Source organism: Cyanistes caeruleus, chromosome 7 (genome assembly GCF_971803275.1).
Source record: "Cyanistes caeruleus chromosome 7, bCyaCae1.hap1.1, whole genome shotgun sequence".
Taxonomy (NCBI): domain Eukaryota; kingdom Metazoa; phylum Chordata; class Aves; order Passeriformes; family Paridae; genus Cyanistes; species Cyanistes caeruleus.
The window spans coordinates 10,124,150-10,140,544 of NC_141707.1; the positions used below are offsets into that span (position 1 = coordinate 10,124,150).

Here is a 16,395-nt window from a genome sequence, read left to right on the forward strand (position 1 = left end):
ACGCTGCCTCCACAGCCCCAGCAGAATTCTTCCTGTCAGTTCAGGCTTTCAGAACAAATAGCTGTGTGCTATTATAGCAACATGGCCAAACAGATATGGGGTGTTATTTATATTCTACTTACATGCTATTTAAATCATTCTAACAGGAAGTTGTTTTACATAGGAAACTACTGCATGAATTTCTCCTGGAAGCCTCCTTTAAGCTTTGTTTAAACAGCCAAGGTCTTCTGGTTCTTTCTCGAGGGATTTATTTAGATTTTATGTGGCCCACGATCCCTATCCAACTTCCTATAGTACGTGCAGACAATGAGCCTTTCCTCCATTTCTAAATTTAATCCTTCTCAAATCTATTTGTTCAACATTAACATGCCTCAAACACTGAGTTTTCTGCCCTCTCATGTTTTGGTAGCATGGCCAATTCCTGTAACATTGTCCTTATGAGCTAACTGAAGATGAATGTTGCAGCAGCTAGGCATAAATAGCAGCACTCAATGAGCTGTTTCTTTTACAATATGCACAGAGTTTTTCTATTTGTTTCACCCATCAAAACCAAAATGCACAAAATTAAGCATGCACAGAGTTTGCAAATAGCCAAAAGGGCAAAGAGAAAGCTGGAGGAGGCAAAGCAGAGGGCAGAGTAGAACAGGATGAGTGTCAGTACAAGTATATAGCACCAAGTTTTGATGAATATCTTTTCTGTCAGAAAATAAGAGTGAGATCGGGATGAACTGAATTTTTAATTCAAGTGATGAAATCAGGTCCTGGTTTTATGTGAGGTGCTAAGTAGATTTTTACATTTAAGCAAAAGTAGGGCAGTGGAACTCCTCGCATGCACATTATCATGAAATTGACTGTGATGGTTTGGAAAAGCCCAAAGGACCTCTGTTGTGGTTCTGCACAATGAACACAGAGTGAAATAGCAACAGCCCCACAGTGACCTGAAAACTGAACTGGGCAACTGAGAAAAAACAGAAACAAAGGCAGAGAAGTCAATCCTAGACAAAAAAAAAAAAATGTGTTGGTGCCTATATGGAAACTCAGAAGCATTTAGCTTCTGGCTTGAGAGTGGCAGTGAACTGAAGCCAAGGTCCCAAGTCAATAGGAGCTGCAGTTTTTGAATTAAACTCTCCTTATATCCCTGATATTTCTACTTTTCCCCATGCTGAGTTTGCACTAAGTAGTACAGTAATCCTTGCAGGTTTGAATTCTGTTTCAATTCTTCCTTAGGATGATATAAACAGGCCATTCTCACTCAAGGCACTCAGATATTCTTAGATATGAGTTGGTAGCCATTGTTTGGCTTTTAATGCAGTTGTGCAGCTCCGTATCTTTGCCTGCTTGGACACAACTGAGCATTCAACTTCTATACACCTGAGCCTGCACCGAGTTCAGCTTAAAGTCATTAAACACAAGGACATGAAAGACAAAGCGGGGAGCACATGAATTTCCTTCTAGCCCACCTTCACTCAGAACTTGCATCTATAATGGTCTGTCAGACTGCAACACCAATAAATAACTTTATTACGGGGAGAAAGGAACATCCCTGACAATATTTATATAAATAATGGCATAGCTAAATAATCCAGTGGCACCCAAACAAACAAAAACACAAGAGCACTGGCACATCTGAAATCTACATGGAAATCACTACTGCTTTCACTAAAGTGCAAACCAATTCTTTCCCTTCCCCCTCTCATTGGATTTTGATCATTTTGATCAATATTCATCTAGCATGAAAACTAACATCACCCTCTACTGTTTCTTTAATTGTGATTGCTTAGGCAGATAGATGTAATTTAATGGTCAGTTGAAGACAAGTCCAATCAAAGTGCAACCTGTTTCTTTGGCAGAAGAACTGACCACAGTTATGTAACAACAGGGACCATAAAAGCAGCGTTGTTTTTAACTTTATGTAATTGTAGGATTTTCAGTGATGTAAAAGAGTTAAATTCCCATTGGTTTCTGCCAATTCTCCCTGGCACTTGACAGTCCCCTTCACATTCTTTGAGATCTGCTCCTGCATATAGAAATAGTGTCTTCCCCCTCGTTATCTAATTTGCAGTTTAATGTTGTTGCTTAAATGTCTACTAAAGCAGGTCATGCTTAGTAAAGTGTGGAAATTGTATCTGGCAAGCAAGCTGCTTAAGCAAATGAGGATTCTGTTCACAAAGCCTAAACACATGCATTTAACCTAACATCTTTAGCCCTGCCTTTTCTTTTCTGAATTTAAAGAAACAAAAAAAAATCTTTATTTTTTTTTGCTTCCACAAAGGTAAGCAACTCCTTTAAAGTACTTTCACATCACAGGCAAGATATGCAGTTTAATCTGTTATTCCTGCATGATTTTCAAAATAAATTTACTGATTGTACTGAGGCAAGAAAAATGCAGGGGAAACACTTTCAATTTGGTCATGAAAAATATGGGAATATCAAAAGTGAACAAAGTTGTAAATTGCAAAGAGGATGGACAAAGACTCTGCCCAGACCAACCCCAAAGAGATGATTATTATGCCTCCAGTAAAATCAAAGAACATTCTGAATGTGGCCTTGAATAGAAACAAGACTTGATCATTTGGGACAGATCCAGTGCATTCGAATCCCACAGGAGTCTGGCTACTTGCAGTGTGATTTTGTGGAGGCCACTGCTCAGAAGGAGAAAAAAAGACCTTACATCCTAAAATGAGGTCACTTCATGGAAGACAGTACAGTCATAGCTTTTACAGAAACTTTTACATTGCTATTTAAAGAATATTCTAATACAAATTATCATTCAGCTTGAAAGAACTTAAATGATGCATCTGTGAGGAGACCCCAGAACAATGGAAGTAACAATCCACCAAAAAAATCCCTATACTTTTCTGTGAAAACAGGGTTTCATCTTCTGTGTAAAGCAGAGAGAATAAAAATTGAAAGGATTTAGGACTGGGTTTAAGTTTACAGATTAGAGCTCAGCAGATCTTTACATGAACAGATACAGCAGACCTGACTGACAGGACAAGAGATTACCAGCAATAATTCACACCCCAAGGGTCACAGCTCTCAATAACTTCATGGGTATTGCTCTGCCTGCCCACACAGAGGGGCTCAGGTGTGTCATGGTATCATCACAGTCTTCAAAATTTAAGTTCACTAGTTAATTTCTCTGTGAATGAAAAAGGGAGTCACAAGAATCCCAGGATTTATACAATGGTCTTCTGAGAGTGCCCTCCACAGCTATTCATTAAAATGTTAACAGAAGAGGAAATTTCAGATCAGAAACTAAAATTATATCCATTGAGTTACTTAAGGTTTTCATTGTTAATCAACTTTGTGTTGTGAACTGAAAAGTGGGGAGAGAAGTCAGCAGCCCTGGACTCAGCATTTTGGCCAGATCAGCTCAAGGTTTCTGTTACAATAAAACAAATGACTGTCATACACAGTCAGGGGCTAATCACATACGCAATTCCTCTACACTAATTGGGTTCATTCTGTAGACAGTTTAAGTACACACCTATTTCTATTCAGCAATGATCTACTGACTGAATTTCATAGGGTAAATCCAGTCCTAGTGCAACTGACGTGCAAGATTGATTTCTGTGCAGTAATGCCCTCAGTTACTCACCTAGAATTTCATTTAGTAGTGAACACTGAATAGAGCTGGCATTAACCAGGGGTGTCAGACAGAACACTGCTCTGAGATTTCATGAACACTCCAGAAACAGAGGAGCTGCAATACCCCAGTGGCCAAAGCAGACAGTGCTAAATTAGTGTCAGAACAGGGGCAGTCACAGGTGCTGGTAGAACCATTTGCACTGGTTCTGTCACAAAGTGCCTGCTCTAGTTTCTCTCCATCCCATATTCCCACCCACAGTCAGTCCTGGCATCCAAACCCCCTTTCCCTGAACCTCAGACTGTCTGGTGGCTGTTTGGCCACAGTACAGTGACACAATGAAGCTTCTATCAGGGTCCACCTGGCAATTAGCCTGGGCATGAGAGGCATGCTCAGCTAAAGGAAGGATTTTAAATTCCCCTCTAGTACTCCAGGGTAAGGTTTAGTTCTTCCTTGTTGCTAGCATTTGAGTGGAATGATAATAAACATTGCAAACCTCGAGTTTCTCAAAGGACCAGAGGCACAGATCCTTAATAAGGCCAAGACCTCTTGTATCTTGTGTGTCTGAGGCACCTGGTGGGTTAAGCAGCAGACTCACTAGTGACAGTGACTTCTACATGTTAGCCTAAGGCTCTTACCTTTGTACACCTATCAAAAGCAGCCAGAAAACAAACAAGAAAACAAAGTATTATTTGAAAAATGCTTACCAAGAGAGCAGCACAAATAGGGCCATGGATGATGTAAAGCAGATGAGTATCAGAGCTGATCCAACAACTACAGAAAACAGACAGGAAAAGAAAAAATAAAAAAAGAAGGCATTTATTAGCTTTGGTTTATTTTTTACCTTAAAGAAAATATACAAGTTTCGCTGAGCAAGCTGAAGCTACTTACTTGTCATTGTAATATAAACTTCTTGCAATGGCATGTATGCAGGCAGGGATCAGTGGAAAACCTGTGGAGAAAAACAAGTATTTTCTGCATTAGTAAAATCTGGTTAATAATTAAGTAAACTTGTGTATCTTGCAGGAATCTTCTGTATTGTCACCTCACCCAAACTATATACCTGCAGAGAAAATCAACTAACATAGACCCATTTAAACTTTCTTTTGCTGGATTTCTTTCTGAGGGCTGTGTGAAACCTTATCCCACTGACTTGCCAAGAAATCCACAGCAACACGCAGAAAGGCAAATCAACTTTTCACTTTTTAGAACGTAACAAGATCTTCATTAACACAGATGCTTTTCAGGCTGCAATCTGCAGTAGAACACCAGATTGGAAGGTAATATTAAAATGGTGATTACATACATGAGCACAGCCTTAGCAGTATGACCAGTGGTGAGCATGTTCTCACTGGTATCACTACCTTGCTGTATTTAGAAAACAACTTTGAAATTAGACTCAGGAAATTGAGCAAAATGAAAAAAAATTAAAAGAATAAGCAAATTAATCATCTAGGGCCCTTGACACTTCGGTGGCACCCGATATCCAGAAGCTGCTGAGCACCTTCCAGCCACACCTCAGCTGTGCCTGCAGTGGGACAGTGACCCAGGTACCAAGTCACACTGGAGCTGAGTGTGCCAATACAGCGAGGCTGCCAGAACCTTCACTTTCACTTTGGGAGTAAGCCCTTGTGCATTTTCTGAAGTGAGCAAGCTTGGCTTGTTAGTTTTGATACCGATACTACTTGAGATCTTCAGTTACAGCTCTTCTGTGTTTGCTTAGTGACCAATACAGGTCAAATGGAGCTGTTGGAAAAATAAATCCTCAGCCATCTCTAACTCAGTTCTGACCCTCCACCCTAGGCATGGCGAGACTTCTCTGAAAACAAACATTCATTCCTGAATAAACATCTTTGAGGTGAGGAACAATGAATAATTACTTCTTAAGGTCTTTTTTATAATAGGAGACTATTTTCTCTATGCAAAGGAGGAGCCACTTCCTGACTCCAGAAATGCATAATCTCTGTCTCTCTCTCAGCAGAGGTACACACAATTTCCTACATCAATATTTCTAAGCTTGTTAAAACACTACAGACAAAGAATTGGGCTGTGCCATCATCACTCAAAGCTACAGTGCAGAGAGGCAGAGATACAGATGTTTGAAGGAGGAAGAGGCTGCATTGACCTGAAAAACCACAAGGTGAAATCACATACCCCAGCCAAGAAGGTAATACCACATCAAGTGCTGCTTCTCAGCAAAAACAGCCACCACAATCAGAGTGTGCAGGTAAATGCCTTCACACAGCATCCAAAAGTAGTTGCAACCCATCAGGTACAGGTAGATGAACTGTGACACTTTGCAACTAACCTGCAGGAAAAAAAACCACCAGAGAATAATTTAAATTTTTAATTTGCAGAAATCTCAGAGCTTTATTTGCAAAGTGGAAAAAAATACCACTCAAGGTAATGCTTATTCTGTTTTCCGCTAGAAGGAATAAAAATATTTCTTTGCTTTCTAAAACAGAATTTCTATAGCACGACAATCCCATACTTTATGGTGACATAAAACTAATAACTGACTCTAGATTTTTATTATTCATACACCCCAGGATCCTCAAAAGCGTGGCAGAATGCTGTTATGATATTTTGCAAACCTTGCCACACTTCAGCATTCCAAATCCTTAAATTATCTGATAGTAACCCCACAAGAAGCATACTTTGATGTGGGTAATCCCCTCTCACTTTTACCCATCACAACATGTAACTACCCAAGAGAACAATTAATATTTTTAAAATTCTTACAATACTTCCAGTTTTAACCTACTCATAACTGCACCGAGGGACCGAGAGTTTGCAGTAGGTTCTGGAGGAGCCTGGCATTCATTTGTATTTAGCTTTATTCAAAATATATTCTACAGCTCAAATGCTGTAATAAAATTTATTGGGAAGTCTAAAATGTGATGTTGTGAACAAAGAGCAACAGCTAACTCACAGATTTGGTCACATTAAATCCCATTTATTTTCCCTGCTCCTTCCAATATTGCTGCCTGTTTGATTGTTCTATTTCTGCCACCTGGCCTAAAACAAACCAAAACCCAATATTGTTTTACCATTTTCTCTGCTACCTAACTAACTTCATGATGCTTTTTAGCAGCTACTTAATAACATAATAATAACATAATCATAATAACAGGTATGTTTTCCAGGACATTGATGACTGCTTCAATAGGAGAAAAAGCAATTACCTGTTTACTGAATTCAGCTTCTGGAGTTTTACCCTAACTTCCACAGAGTTAAGATTTATCTTCCATGTCTAAATAACAGTAACGCCAGAGCTAGGGGTTTGTTTGTTTATGTACTTCATCTTTTGACTCTTGTGTTGGAAAAATAAATTGTTCTTATTTTTACTGAAGATGGCCAAGTTAAAGCCATAAAAAACTAGCAGACAGATCCAAAATACCTTGCAAAACCTTTTTTCTGCCCTTCCTTGGTGAATTCAGCTGTCAGTCTCCCTGACAAAACCTAGAACAGGCTTTCCTGCAGTTGTTTCAGGGCAAGAGCGATTCTGTGGAGCTGAGAAGAGCTGTTCAGTAAGCTCAGTCCCTCAAAGCACTTTTACTATTTCACAACCTCGAATGTGCAATGTCCCAGGCACCGTGAGACATCTGCTGCGCTACGTCACACGGACACGGCGTCAGGAACGCTGTAACCTCGCTACACACAACATTTCATCAGCTGTGCAGCTCCCACCTCTGCTGCGCTGCTCAAGCCATTCATGTACAAACAAACAAAGCTGGCAAACCAACTTTCACTTACTGGGTTAGTTGCAACTAATTCCTGGTTGTTGGCGACGGCTGTCAGTGAAATTATTGTTACAACAGAGTTGCAAACAAAAGAGAAAAACAGATTTTTATGCAGGGTAATCCTTTGGCAACTCAAGCTCCTAGAAGAGAGAAACAAGAACAAATGAGTACATGGGAGAACAATTATGTGTACTTGGGGACAACTCTCACATTTTGAAATGCTAGAGCTCTTGATTTTACTAACAAGTTTATATCAATCCTTTGTTCAGGTCCAGAGCAGATTTAATACACCAAAAGGAAGAAAGAAAGAAAGTGCATTTAGATCCAATACATTTATAGTGAACAACTTGCTTTTTAGTGGCCAGCTGAAAATTATTTAAATGCTGACAATAATTTTAAGAAGATTTACATTCCTTTTGGTTAGTATCTGAAGAATTTCCCAATTACCTATCACACCTGTGCTTGCTGAAGCTGTCTTACCATCTTTCCATTTACCCAAATCTGTTCAGATCTTTTGAGGGTAACTCCTATTACTCATATCCTTGTCATTTTTCTTCCTTCAGCCTAAAGCTAGAGAAATATCTAAGCAAAATAATGCAAATCTCCCCCTGACTTTTGTGTATAACTAAGTTATAGAACGTAATTATGAAATCCTTAAAGAAATGCATTTAACTGTGTTAATTTCTAAGGTTTGCTTTTAATTTTGCAAGAAAAAAGAGAGAATGTCTTTGGAAGGGTTTTTTTTTAAAAAAAACACCTAGGGATTTAACTGTATCAAAGAATGTTGGACTTGGGTGCATAAACTTTCTGGTTTTCTGCCATTCTAGAGGAAGCAGGAATAACTTTGTATATTCCAAGAGGAGGGACTGCTTCTCATTCAAGTTTTTCCCAGTGAACTCCTGGGTTGCTTCAGAGAGAGCATCGACTGAAGCCTCTGCTGCAGAGTCCGTGCCCCATACCCACACCTGCCTGTCTCCAGTTAATGGCCAGAGAGATGGAGTGCAGCTGACTGACACTTTGTAATAACCAACTGGGGGAAGAAAATCTACCACTTACACACTTGCCACTGAGAGAAATCAGAAATGCACTCAGAAGTGCAGTAGGGGACATGTCTAAGCTGTCACCCAAGGGAAAAATAAAAAAAAAATCCAAGTTTTCTGGCCTCTTCAAATAGCATGACTGGAAGAAAAGATAAAGGAGGTACACTGGTGATTCATTTTTAATTTGAGAGGATAGAAGGGAGACCTTTACATTTTTTCAGAGAAATGCAGATATGGAATCTTCACAAAGGCTGGAGGATTACATTGAAAACTGCTGACTGGTGAAACAACAATCAAAGTGATCCAAAGGAAAAAAAGGACAGCCCCATAAGCCTGGCTATAGGGCAGATCTTGCTGCATCCTCTGCAGCTCTCACAAGGGCAGTGTACTGAGCACCCACAGATCCCTGGACTGAGTTCACAGTACACACTGTGCAAGCCCTGACACAGTCCATGACACTAAAAGAGCCCATGGCACTAAAAAACAGGGGAAAGAAACTCCACCAGAAACCAGTGCTGCCATTTACCAGGGACCTACAGGAAAATTTGGTTGCCACTATCATCTGGCTGAAGAAAATACCGAAGAAAAAGTATCCAAGAGTTGCATATGAATTTGAGGAAAAAATATATTCCATTAGGCTCTTTAAGATTTTATTTGAGTCTTGTTTTAATGCCCCAAGCAGTTAATAAACTTTAATTATTATAACATGCAGGGTATTACATGATTTGAAAATGTATTTTTATATGTTTTTCCCCTGTATGGTTTACATATGAAAAGAGAGACAATACTAGATTCCAGCAAAGGGCTTTGTGTAAACAAGTCCTGAAAAACTCTGGAATTCTGTCTGCTTATTGTTAAGACTCAGAGCTCAGGCAAGGAAGAGCACGTACAGCTAATGGGGCCATCTCTCCGGGTCATCCCACAGCTGTTCCTGTTGAATATTCAAACACACCCATCCCCACCCACCTCCACCCATGCATGAAAGGATTGAAAGGATCACCGGACAAGGAACAGAAAGCAAGACTGATGACATTTAAAAACTAAGATTGTTTTTCGTAATAAAAAGATTTTTCCTAAGCTTCCCCACCCTCCCTCTTCTGTTTTCCTTCCTATATTCCTTTTTTCTTAATGACATAATCTCCTTTATCACTTAATTCTCATATTTATGATCTAAGTACATTTGAATGACCAACCCCTCAATTAAACCATGTGTAGTAAAATAAAAACAGACTTCCTACTAAGTTATCTATTTCCCCTCTTTTTTCAACTCCTATATATCTTGGGAATTAGGGAAAAATTAATTTCTCCAATATTTCTCCAGAAAAAAAAAGGGTGACATTTTCAAAAGCCACTAAGTGGGTTAGAGATCTAAGTTTTTAAGGTATTTCAATACTGCAAAACTCAACCAGTGAGATCCATGTATGTATCCTAAGGAGAATCATCTGTTCAGATGACATTAATGGAGTGACTTAGGCAGCTCCTGTCTCCAAAACAATCCAATCATCAGTGCTTCGCCCACTCTCTCCTTAACACAGTGCTGCTCTCCTCTGTGAATGTTGTCATGGGATTTGACATGGCACTTGATCAACAACTCCTTTATTTCAGGTGAGTTTGTTTGATTTTGTCTTTTTTTCCCTGCTTCAGTTTTTGTTGGGAGGGGTGGGGGGCATCTTTGAAACCACAGATCTCCTTCATCCTGAATCACTGCTTTTTAAGTATTCTCTTGCCTCATTTTTCGTTCTTTATGAAAACCATACAATTATTTAAACATTTGCAACATGTGCATGATGTCCAGTATGTAACAGAATGAGAAAGCAGAGACACTGCAAGAAGTCATTTTTATGTCTCATAGATGAGTTTTCAGAGACATTCAGAGTTCCAAGTTTATGACCCATTTCATTCTGTTAAACCAAGAACTCCAATGCACTTGGGGAACACAAGTCACAAGCTTGACAAGTAATTCCAAGGAGAAAATTTTCTGAAGAAAAACCAAAATTTAAAATGCAAACATAAAATGCAGAAAAATTCCAACCCCAAACAGTTGATATTTCCTTTGGGGAAAAGTTCCAAATTTCTAGTCAAATCTAAAGATATCCTAACGATCAGAAATCCAAAAATCGTTGTCTGGAAATGGTCAGTTGTCAGTTTTGGAAAATGTTTTGGAAAGGACAAATTCAAAGACACCCCCCACAACAGGAAAAAAAAAAAAGTCCACCTGTTAAAGCTATGAATAATTATCCAAGCCTTAGCCGATACATAATACATCCTGGTATTAATCTAGGTCCTTAAATACCCTTCTGCTACTAAAAATACTTTAGAGGAACTGTACATCCCAAGAGAACAGCTTGCAGAGGACTTTCTTTAGCTTCCTTTGAATTTTGTAATTTCCTTTTATATCCCAACATAACCACAGTCTAGAAAATGTGGTTTGTGGGTCTGGATTCATTCCATGTGGTTCTCTGAGGAAGGATGATCCTGGTCCCAGAGAAGAAAATCCCTGAATGGTTCAACAAACATGACACAGGATGGCAGCACAGCAGATCACCTGCTTTTGCACTAAGTGCCACAAACAAAGATGTCATTACTTTGGTTTTCATATTATGGTATAGGAAAATCACACTTGATACTCTGTGAACTTATAAAATAATTTCCTACTCCAAATCTTTTTCTTTTCCCGTGTGTTAAAGCAGTTTTTCTGTCACATTAGATATTTAGACTGTTAAACTTTCTGACATTTATTGCAACAGCCCTGACCTTTTTTACACAAAATCAAAGTTATAAGGACTGAGAGCCATTTCACACAGTGAGTTTCTGGAAGGGAAGTGAATTTGGAAAGGAGAAGCTTTGTTTTTACAGATCATACAAAACTAAATTGATTGAAAAACAATTATATGCATTTTTTTCATGAAATGAGATCAGAAAAAGCTGAAATGTCATCTTGAATGTAGCCTTTCTTTTAAAATCCAGTAAAATTGAAACACTCCTGTTTGTTGGGGATTTGCAGAAATGCTGGGGAAGTAATGCACAGCTAAAGTGGAAAATGGAAATACTCCTTTCAGCCAGATATGACTAAAAAGAACTTTTTTTTTAATCAGCTATCAGCTGCCTCCACCTAATCAAAGCCCACAGCACGAGAAAAGGAGTACCCAATGCCAGTGTATCTGCTATTCCTATTTAAATGTCAGGAGGAAGTGGAAGCTGGAGTGAGGCAGCAGGGCACAGGGGCAGAAGTAGGTGAGTGTGAGGGGCAGATGTGCATTGCCAAGGAGAAGGTGTTTATGAAATGATTAAACCAGGCTGACTAGGGGAGCCCACGCTAGGCACAGCAGCAGCTGGCACAGGGAATGGTTTGTCTTTCTCAGCTCTGCTCATGTGGTAACACTCCTGGGTTCACCTTTCCAGCAGGCCTCAGCAGCTTCTTAAAGGAAAAGAAAAAGAAAAGGAGTCTTTCATAGGGAAGGAAAGAAAGTTCACCAAATATGAAGTATTAAGACTAATTTTAAAAGGCCTGTGTATTATTATGAGGTGTTGGGACAGCAATGATACACTGCTCAATCTTCCATTCAAGAAGGTGACATAATAACTGTGAGTCAGCAGATGACAGCCTGTCTGTCATACACAATACTGTGAATCAAACAATGGGATTATTTTTATTATTTCCATTCTACTCTCTTAGCCTTACTTCCATTACAGTCGTTGTATTTTGTGAGTACCACTTTGGAATGTTACTGTACCTATCAAATATCATCACTATTTTGGTTTTCACTTGCTCTTTAGTTCAGTTGATACTTGGCATAACACAGAATCATAGAACATCCGGACTTGGAAGAGACCCACAAGGATCACTGAGTCCAATTCCTAGTATGAATACTTTATCATGTATTATACATATAGTATGAATATTTTATCATCAAACAAATCCAGACATCACAAACCCAAAATGAACAAACATGTTTCCATTTCCTATTTTCAATATATCCTACAGTTTTTGGGTTGCAGGTTTTTGATTTTAGATTCCTGAGAAATGAAAGCTCCATTTTTGTTACAATATAGAGTCCAATAGAAAACCTATATACTGGCTTTCTTCACCTTCCTGCTCTAATTTCATTTGGATGGCTCGTGTTCCAAAGCACTGAAACCAGGGTTATGGCAACCACTGGGATTTGATGAAGGATTTTAGATATACTTACTTAAAATAAAAGAATATGCCAAGAGAAATCAGAAGTGATGCAATTGAAAGACCGTGTCCGATGATGGCCAAGTAATACAAGTTCAGAGCAGTCTGCAACACAAAAACAAAGCCAAGTGATTCAGACAGAGCTACTGCTGATAAAGCACATTTTTATGTCTCTTCTTGCAGTTAAAGTGATTATAATACTAATAAGAAAAATAAAGAACACCCCAAACCATTTCAGGTAATGATGGAACAAGTCCAGAATCCTGCCAAACAACATCCTACTAAAACCTCTCTCCATAGGGAACACAGCAGATTAATTGAAGCAATCACTAAAATTTACATCTTACCAGTTAAAACATCAAGTTTCCAATAAACAGTGCTGTGGTTTTTTTCTGAGTATTTATATGAATCTGGCTATTTAGGCTCCTGTACAAGGTGCATTGCTGTCTGAGGCTTGACTCCTCTCTTAACACAACTCCCAAGTAAAGCATGCGCTTCCTGTATGAATTGATGTAATTTTTTCCCCACAGATTTTTTTTCTCAGCATTTAAAAATACTTCCTTCAAAGTGAGCTATGATTATGGTACTGGAAATGCAGTTTTTATTGAGCATTTCAGGAAGGGCATAAAAAAATTAACAATGACTCAAAAACAGTGAAGACTATTATGTTAAACAGTCATAATTATGTTTCAATATTATATTGTGTTAAATAAGCCTACTGCCAATTATGGAATTATGAAAATCTGGGTAGATACAAAAGGTAAAAAAAAAAGGAACTGGTGATTTAATATTTGGAATATGTTCATGTTATCAATAATTCTTGTAGGTAATATATTAACTAACTAATTAGTTTTATCAGAAAGTAACAAACCTCTGCTTTCAGCCATGGAATATGTCTTGAAAAAAACCCTTGCTGCATTAAATGTAAGGTTATCATTTGGCACATAAGGAAATGAAGATTTTCAGGTTGAACCTTATATTCTCACAATAAAGCACAACCAACTGGGTTCCATAAGGAGAGTTAGAGCACACAGCCAAATGCTCTCATACTGCAAATTCTATCCCCTGAACTTATCATCCCAAGTTAGGACAGAGTAATTGCAGCTTGCTATGTATACTCACTCTGGAGATAATAAAAAAAGATTAAAGGTAAAGCTTTAAGTAGGTTGTAAGATGACACTTGAATTGTGCTAGCAATTTCCAAATTATAATTATTTTTTAAAATGAGATAGCATCCTTAAAAATACCCAAACAGCAAGGCAATAGGTATAAGTGGAACTTACTGTGAGATTTGGAAAGTGAAAAATGTGTGAGAAAAATCAAGTGTTACCCCAAAATGCTAAAATTTGAGATGTATAAATGACAACAGTCATTCTGTGACAGGTCCATATCCTGTATCACCCCCTCACTCAGGGACCAATCCAGGCAGAGGTGCATTTTAAGGATATAGAGACTGCCCCCCTATTTAGAATGGTCACAAAAGCATGGTACAGCAGGAAGCACTGCTGAGGGCAGTAACAATGAGAATTAGCAATGCACAGCAGCCACAGTTTCTGTGCAGTGTCTCACCCACCTTGCAAGCACTGTGAGGAGATAATGCTGCTGAGCATAACACACAACTGCAGCAAGCAGCAAGGCTCTCCTTGGAGCTGCTATTCCATACAACGGCTTCAGGTTTGTGACAGGGTTCAAATATGCTGGCAAAACAGCCTGAGGCAAACTACCTCATTATTAATAAACAGGGATCATCATAGATCTGCTCCTTTCTGAATAATATCCTCCATTTCCAGCCAAATATTAGCAAAAATCAATGAACTATGGCAATTCTACTCATAGAATTAAACTGCCACTAGCAAAATCAAAGTCTCATAATTTGAGAAAAAGCAGTAATAAAGTGTCTTATCATCTGTAACCATCTTTTTCACAATATGCTTTTTAGGTAAGTACCCTAAGGCATTCAACAGTGACGGTGCAGTCAGGTAGAAACTGTATTACAGGTCAGATTCCTTGACACAATCTGCTACTACTGAGCCCTTTAACATGAGGTCCAAATTAACTTACAGCCTGTCCCGGTCTGTGGTTTGTATTCCTGGTTCTTGGGAATTCACAATTTCAACTTATTGCTTCTTCCCATGACTGAATGTTTCATGAACATAAGGAATATTAGTGGACATAGAGCTGGGGAATGGGGCAAAATAAGCAATTTTCCCATTGTATCCTCACATATCACAAAGTAACTCTAAAAGGTCATCTAGAGATTTTGGTTTTCTAAATCTTTTAATGGATGGGCATGTTCAAGATAAACTGAAGTCTATAAACTTAGCATCTATGCATAGACCCACACAAGTACAGAGCCTGCTTCTGATATACAGAAAACTGCTCAAAGCATTGTTGCATCAACTCTGCTGCCTTTTGAATTTGGAAACTTTTAAAGATTCTCAGTTCAGTTTCTTGACACGGGTACCATGCACTCTTTCCTCTCCTACCTTCACTTTTTCATGTGTGTAGATATTGCACTGGGTGTAGTTTGTCCACGTCCTGTTGCTTTCTGGGTGTCTGAACCAATTCCCATTTGGATCACAGATCTTTGTAACTTTTTCTGTAATCAAAGTTGATGGAAAGAAAAATAAAAGAAGAAAAGTGAAAGAAAAACACAACAGTCAGCACTGAAATTCTCTTTCCTGATGCCAAGTATTTAATAAAGATTGGCAAACAAATGACAGCTTTATTAATATGACTAGAGAGACTTTGCTTGTTACTATGAATTCTGAGAAACTTGAGGCCGTTGCTTTTGCTTGGCAAGGGCAACCGATGATGTGACTTTCCTTAAGAAAACAAATAGATTTTCCTCTCCCATCCATTAAGCATCAAAATACGTTGAACTAACTGTTAGAGAACTACCAGATGAAGTGACAAGAATGTTTAAATGGCTTGCTTAACATCCAACATGGAAACTGAAGCCTTATATCCTACCACTATAAATTAGTATTAGACAGGCAGGAAAAGAAACAGCAAAACTACTCGAGAACCAAACTGGAAAACTGCTGGAAACAATGATTTTTATCATCAAATACAGGCATGAAAAGACCCTGGGAAATACAAAGAAATCCATGACATTTTCCACATGCTTACAAAGCTTAGCCCACAGAAACAGGAAGGGATTCAAAGTGGGAGAAACCCTTTGTCAACTTCAACAGTTAAATTGAGATAAAGGAGTAAATTGTATTTCTGCTTGTCTGTCAGAAAAGCTCATCTCTACAAGGAAAAAAGTGTGATCTAACTTCAATTCCTACTCCTAATCTACTGTGTCCCTCAGGGACACAGTTCAGGAAAGAAAATAAGTAACTTGTCAGTTTTCTATGTGATAAAAGGAAAATGCAAATAATGGGTCCTGAGTTTCTGAAATCCTGGAGCATTAATGACTTGAGTTAGGTGAACATGAGACATCAAGCCCCCAGACTCTCATTTCAGTGAGAAATACGCTGATGTAGAAGTCAATGCACTCATACCTGACGGGTTGAAATCCTGAAAGTAGTCAGGACAACGCTGCACCGACACGGTTCCGGCAGCAACATCACTCCAGCACAACCAGCCATCCCAGGTCCTGTTGCAGTAAGGACCTGCAAACAGATAGAGACCTGAGGATAAAACAACTCTTGCTTCAGGATAGTCTTTCTAAGGTAAGACATAGGACTGGGTTAGGCAGGTCTGCAGCAAAAAGATTTAGCAGTGGTTGATTAAAACTTCACTTAACAGAGATAGTTCCTTACACATACATTTCTTTGAACACATTTTAAAATCTTTTCTCATTCACTTTGAAATGGCCTACATCTACGACTTTCAAAC

The 16,395-nt window shown here is 38.6% G+C and overlaps 1 protein-coding gene across 23 annotated transcripts in view; it reads right to left on the reverse strand.

Annotated features, from left to right (window-relative positions):
• The window catches only part of CALCRL (calcitonin receptor like receptor), a 65,675-nt gene that overhangs the window by 11,645 nt on the left and 37,635 nt on the right, over positions 1 to 16,395 (reverse strand). For all 23 annotated transcript variants that reach the window (XM_086898350.1, XM_086898355.1, XM_023930680.2 and 20 more), the window contains 7 exons: positions 16,059 to 16,169; positions 15,036 to 15,148; positions 12,563 to 12,654; positions 7,346 to 7,472; positions 5,744 to 5,897; positions 4,481 to 4,541; positions 4,297 to 4,363 (listed from right to left, as the gene is read on the reverse strand). In XM_086898350.1, coding sequence (XP_086754476.1) covers positions 4,297 to 4,363; positions 4,481 to 4,541; positions 5,744 to 5,897; positions 7,346 to 7,472; positions 12,563 to 12,654; positions 15,036 to 15,148; positions 16,059 to 16,169 — 725 coding nt within the window. The remainder of the gene's footprint in view (positions 1 to 4,296; positions 4,364 to 4,480; positions 4,542 to 5,743; positions 5,898 to 7,345; positions 7,473 to 12,562; positions 12,655 to 15,035; positions 15,149 to 16,058; positions 16,170 to 16,395) is intronic.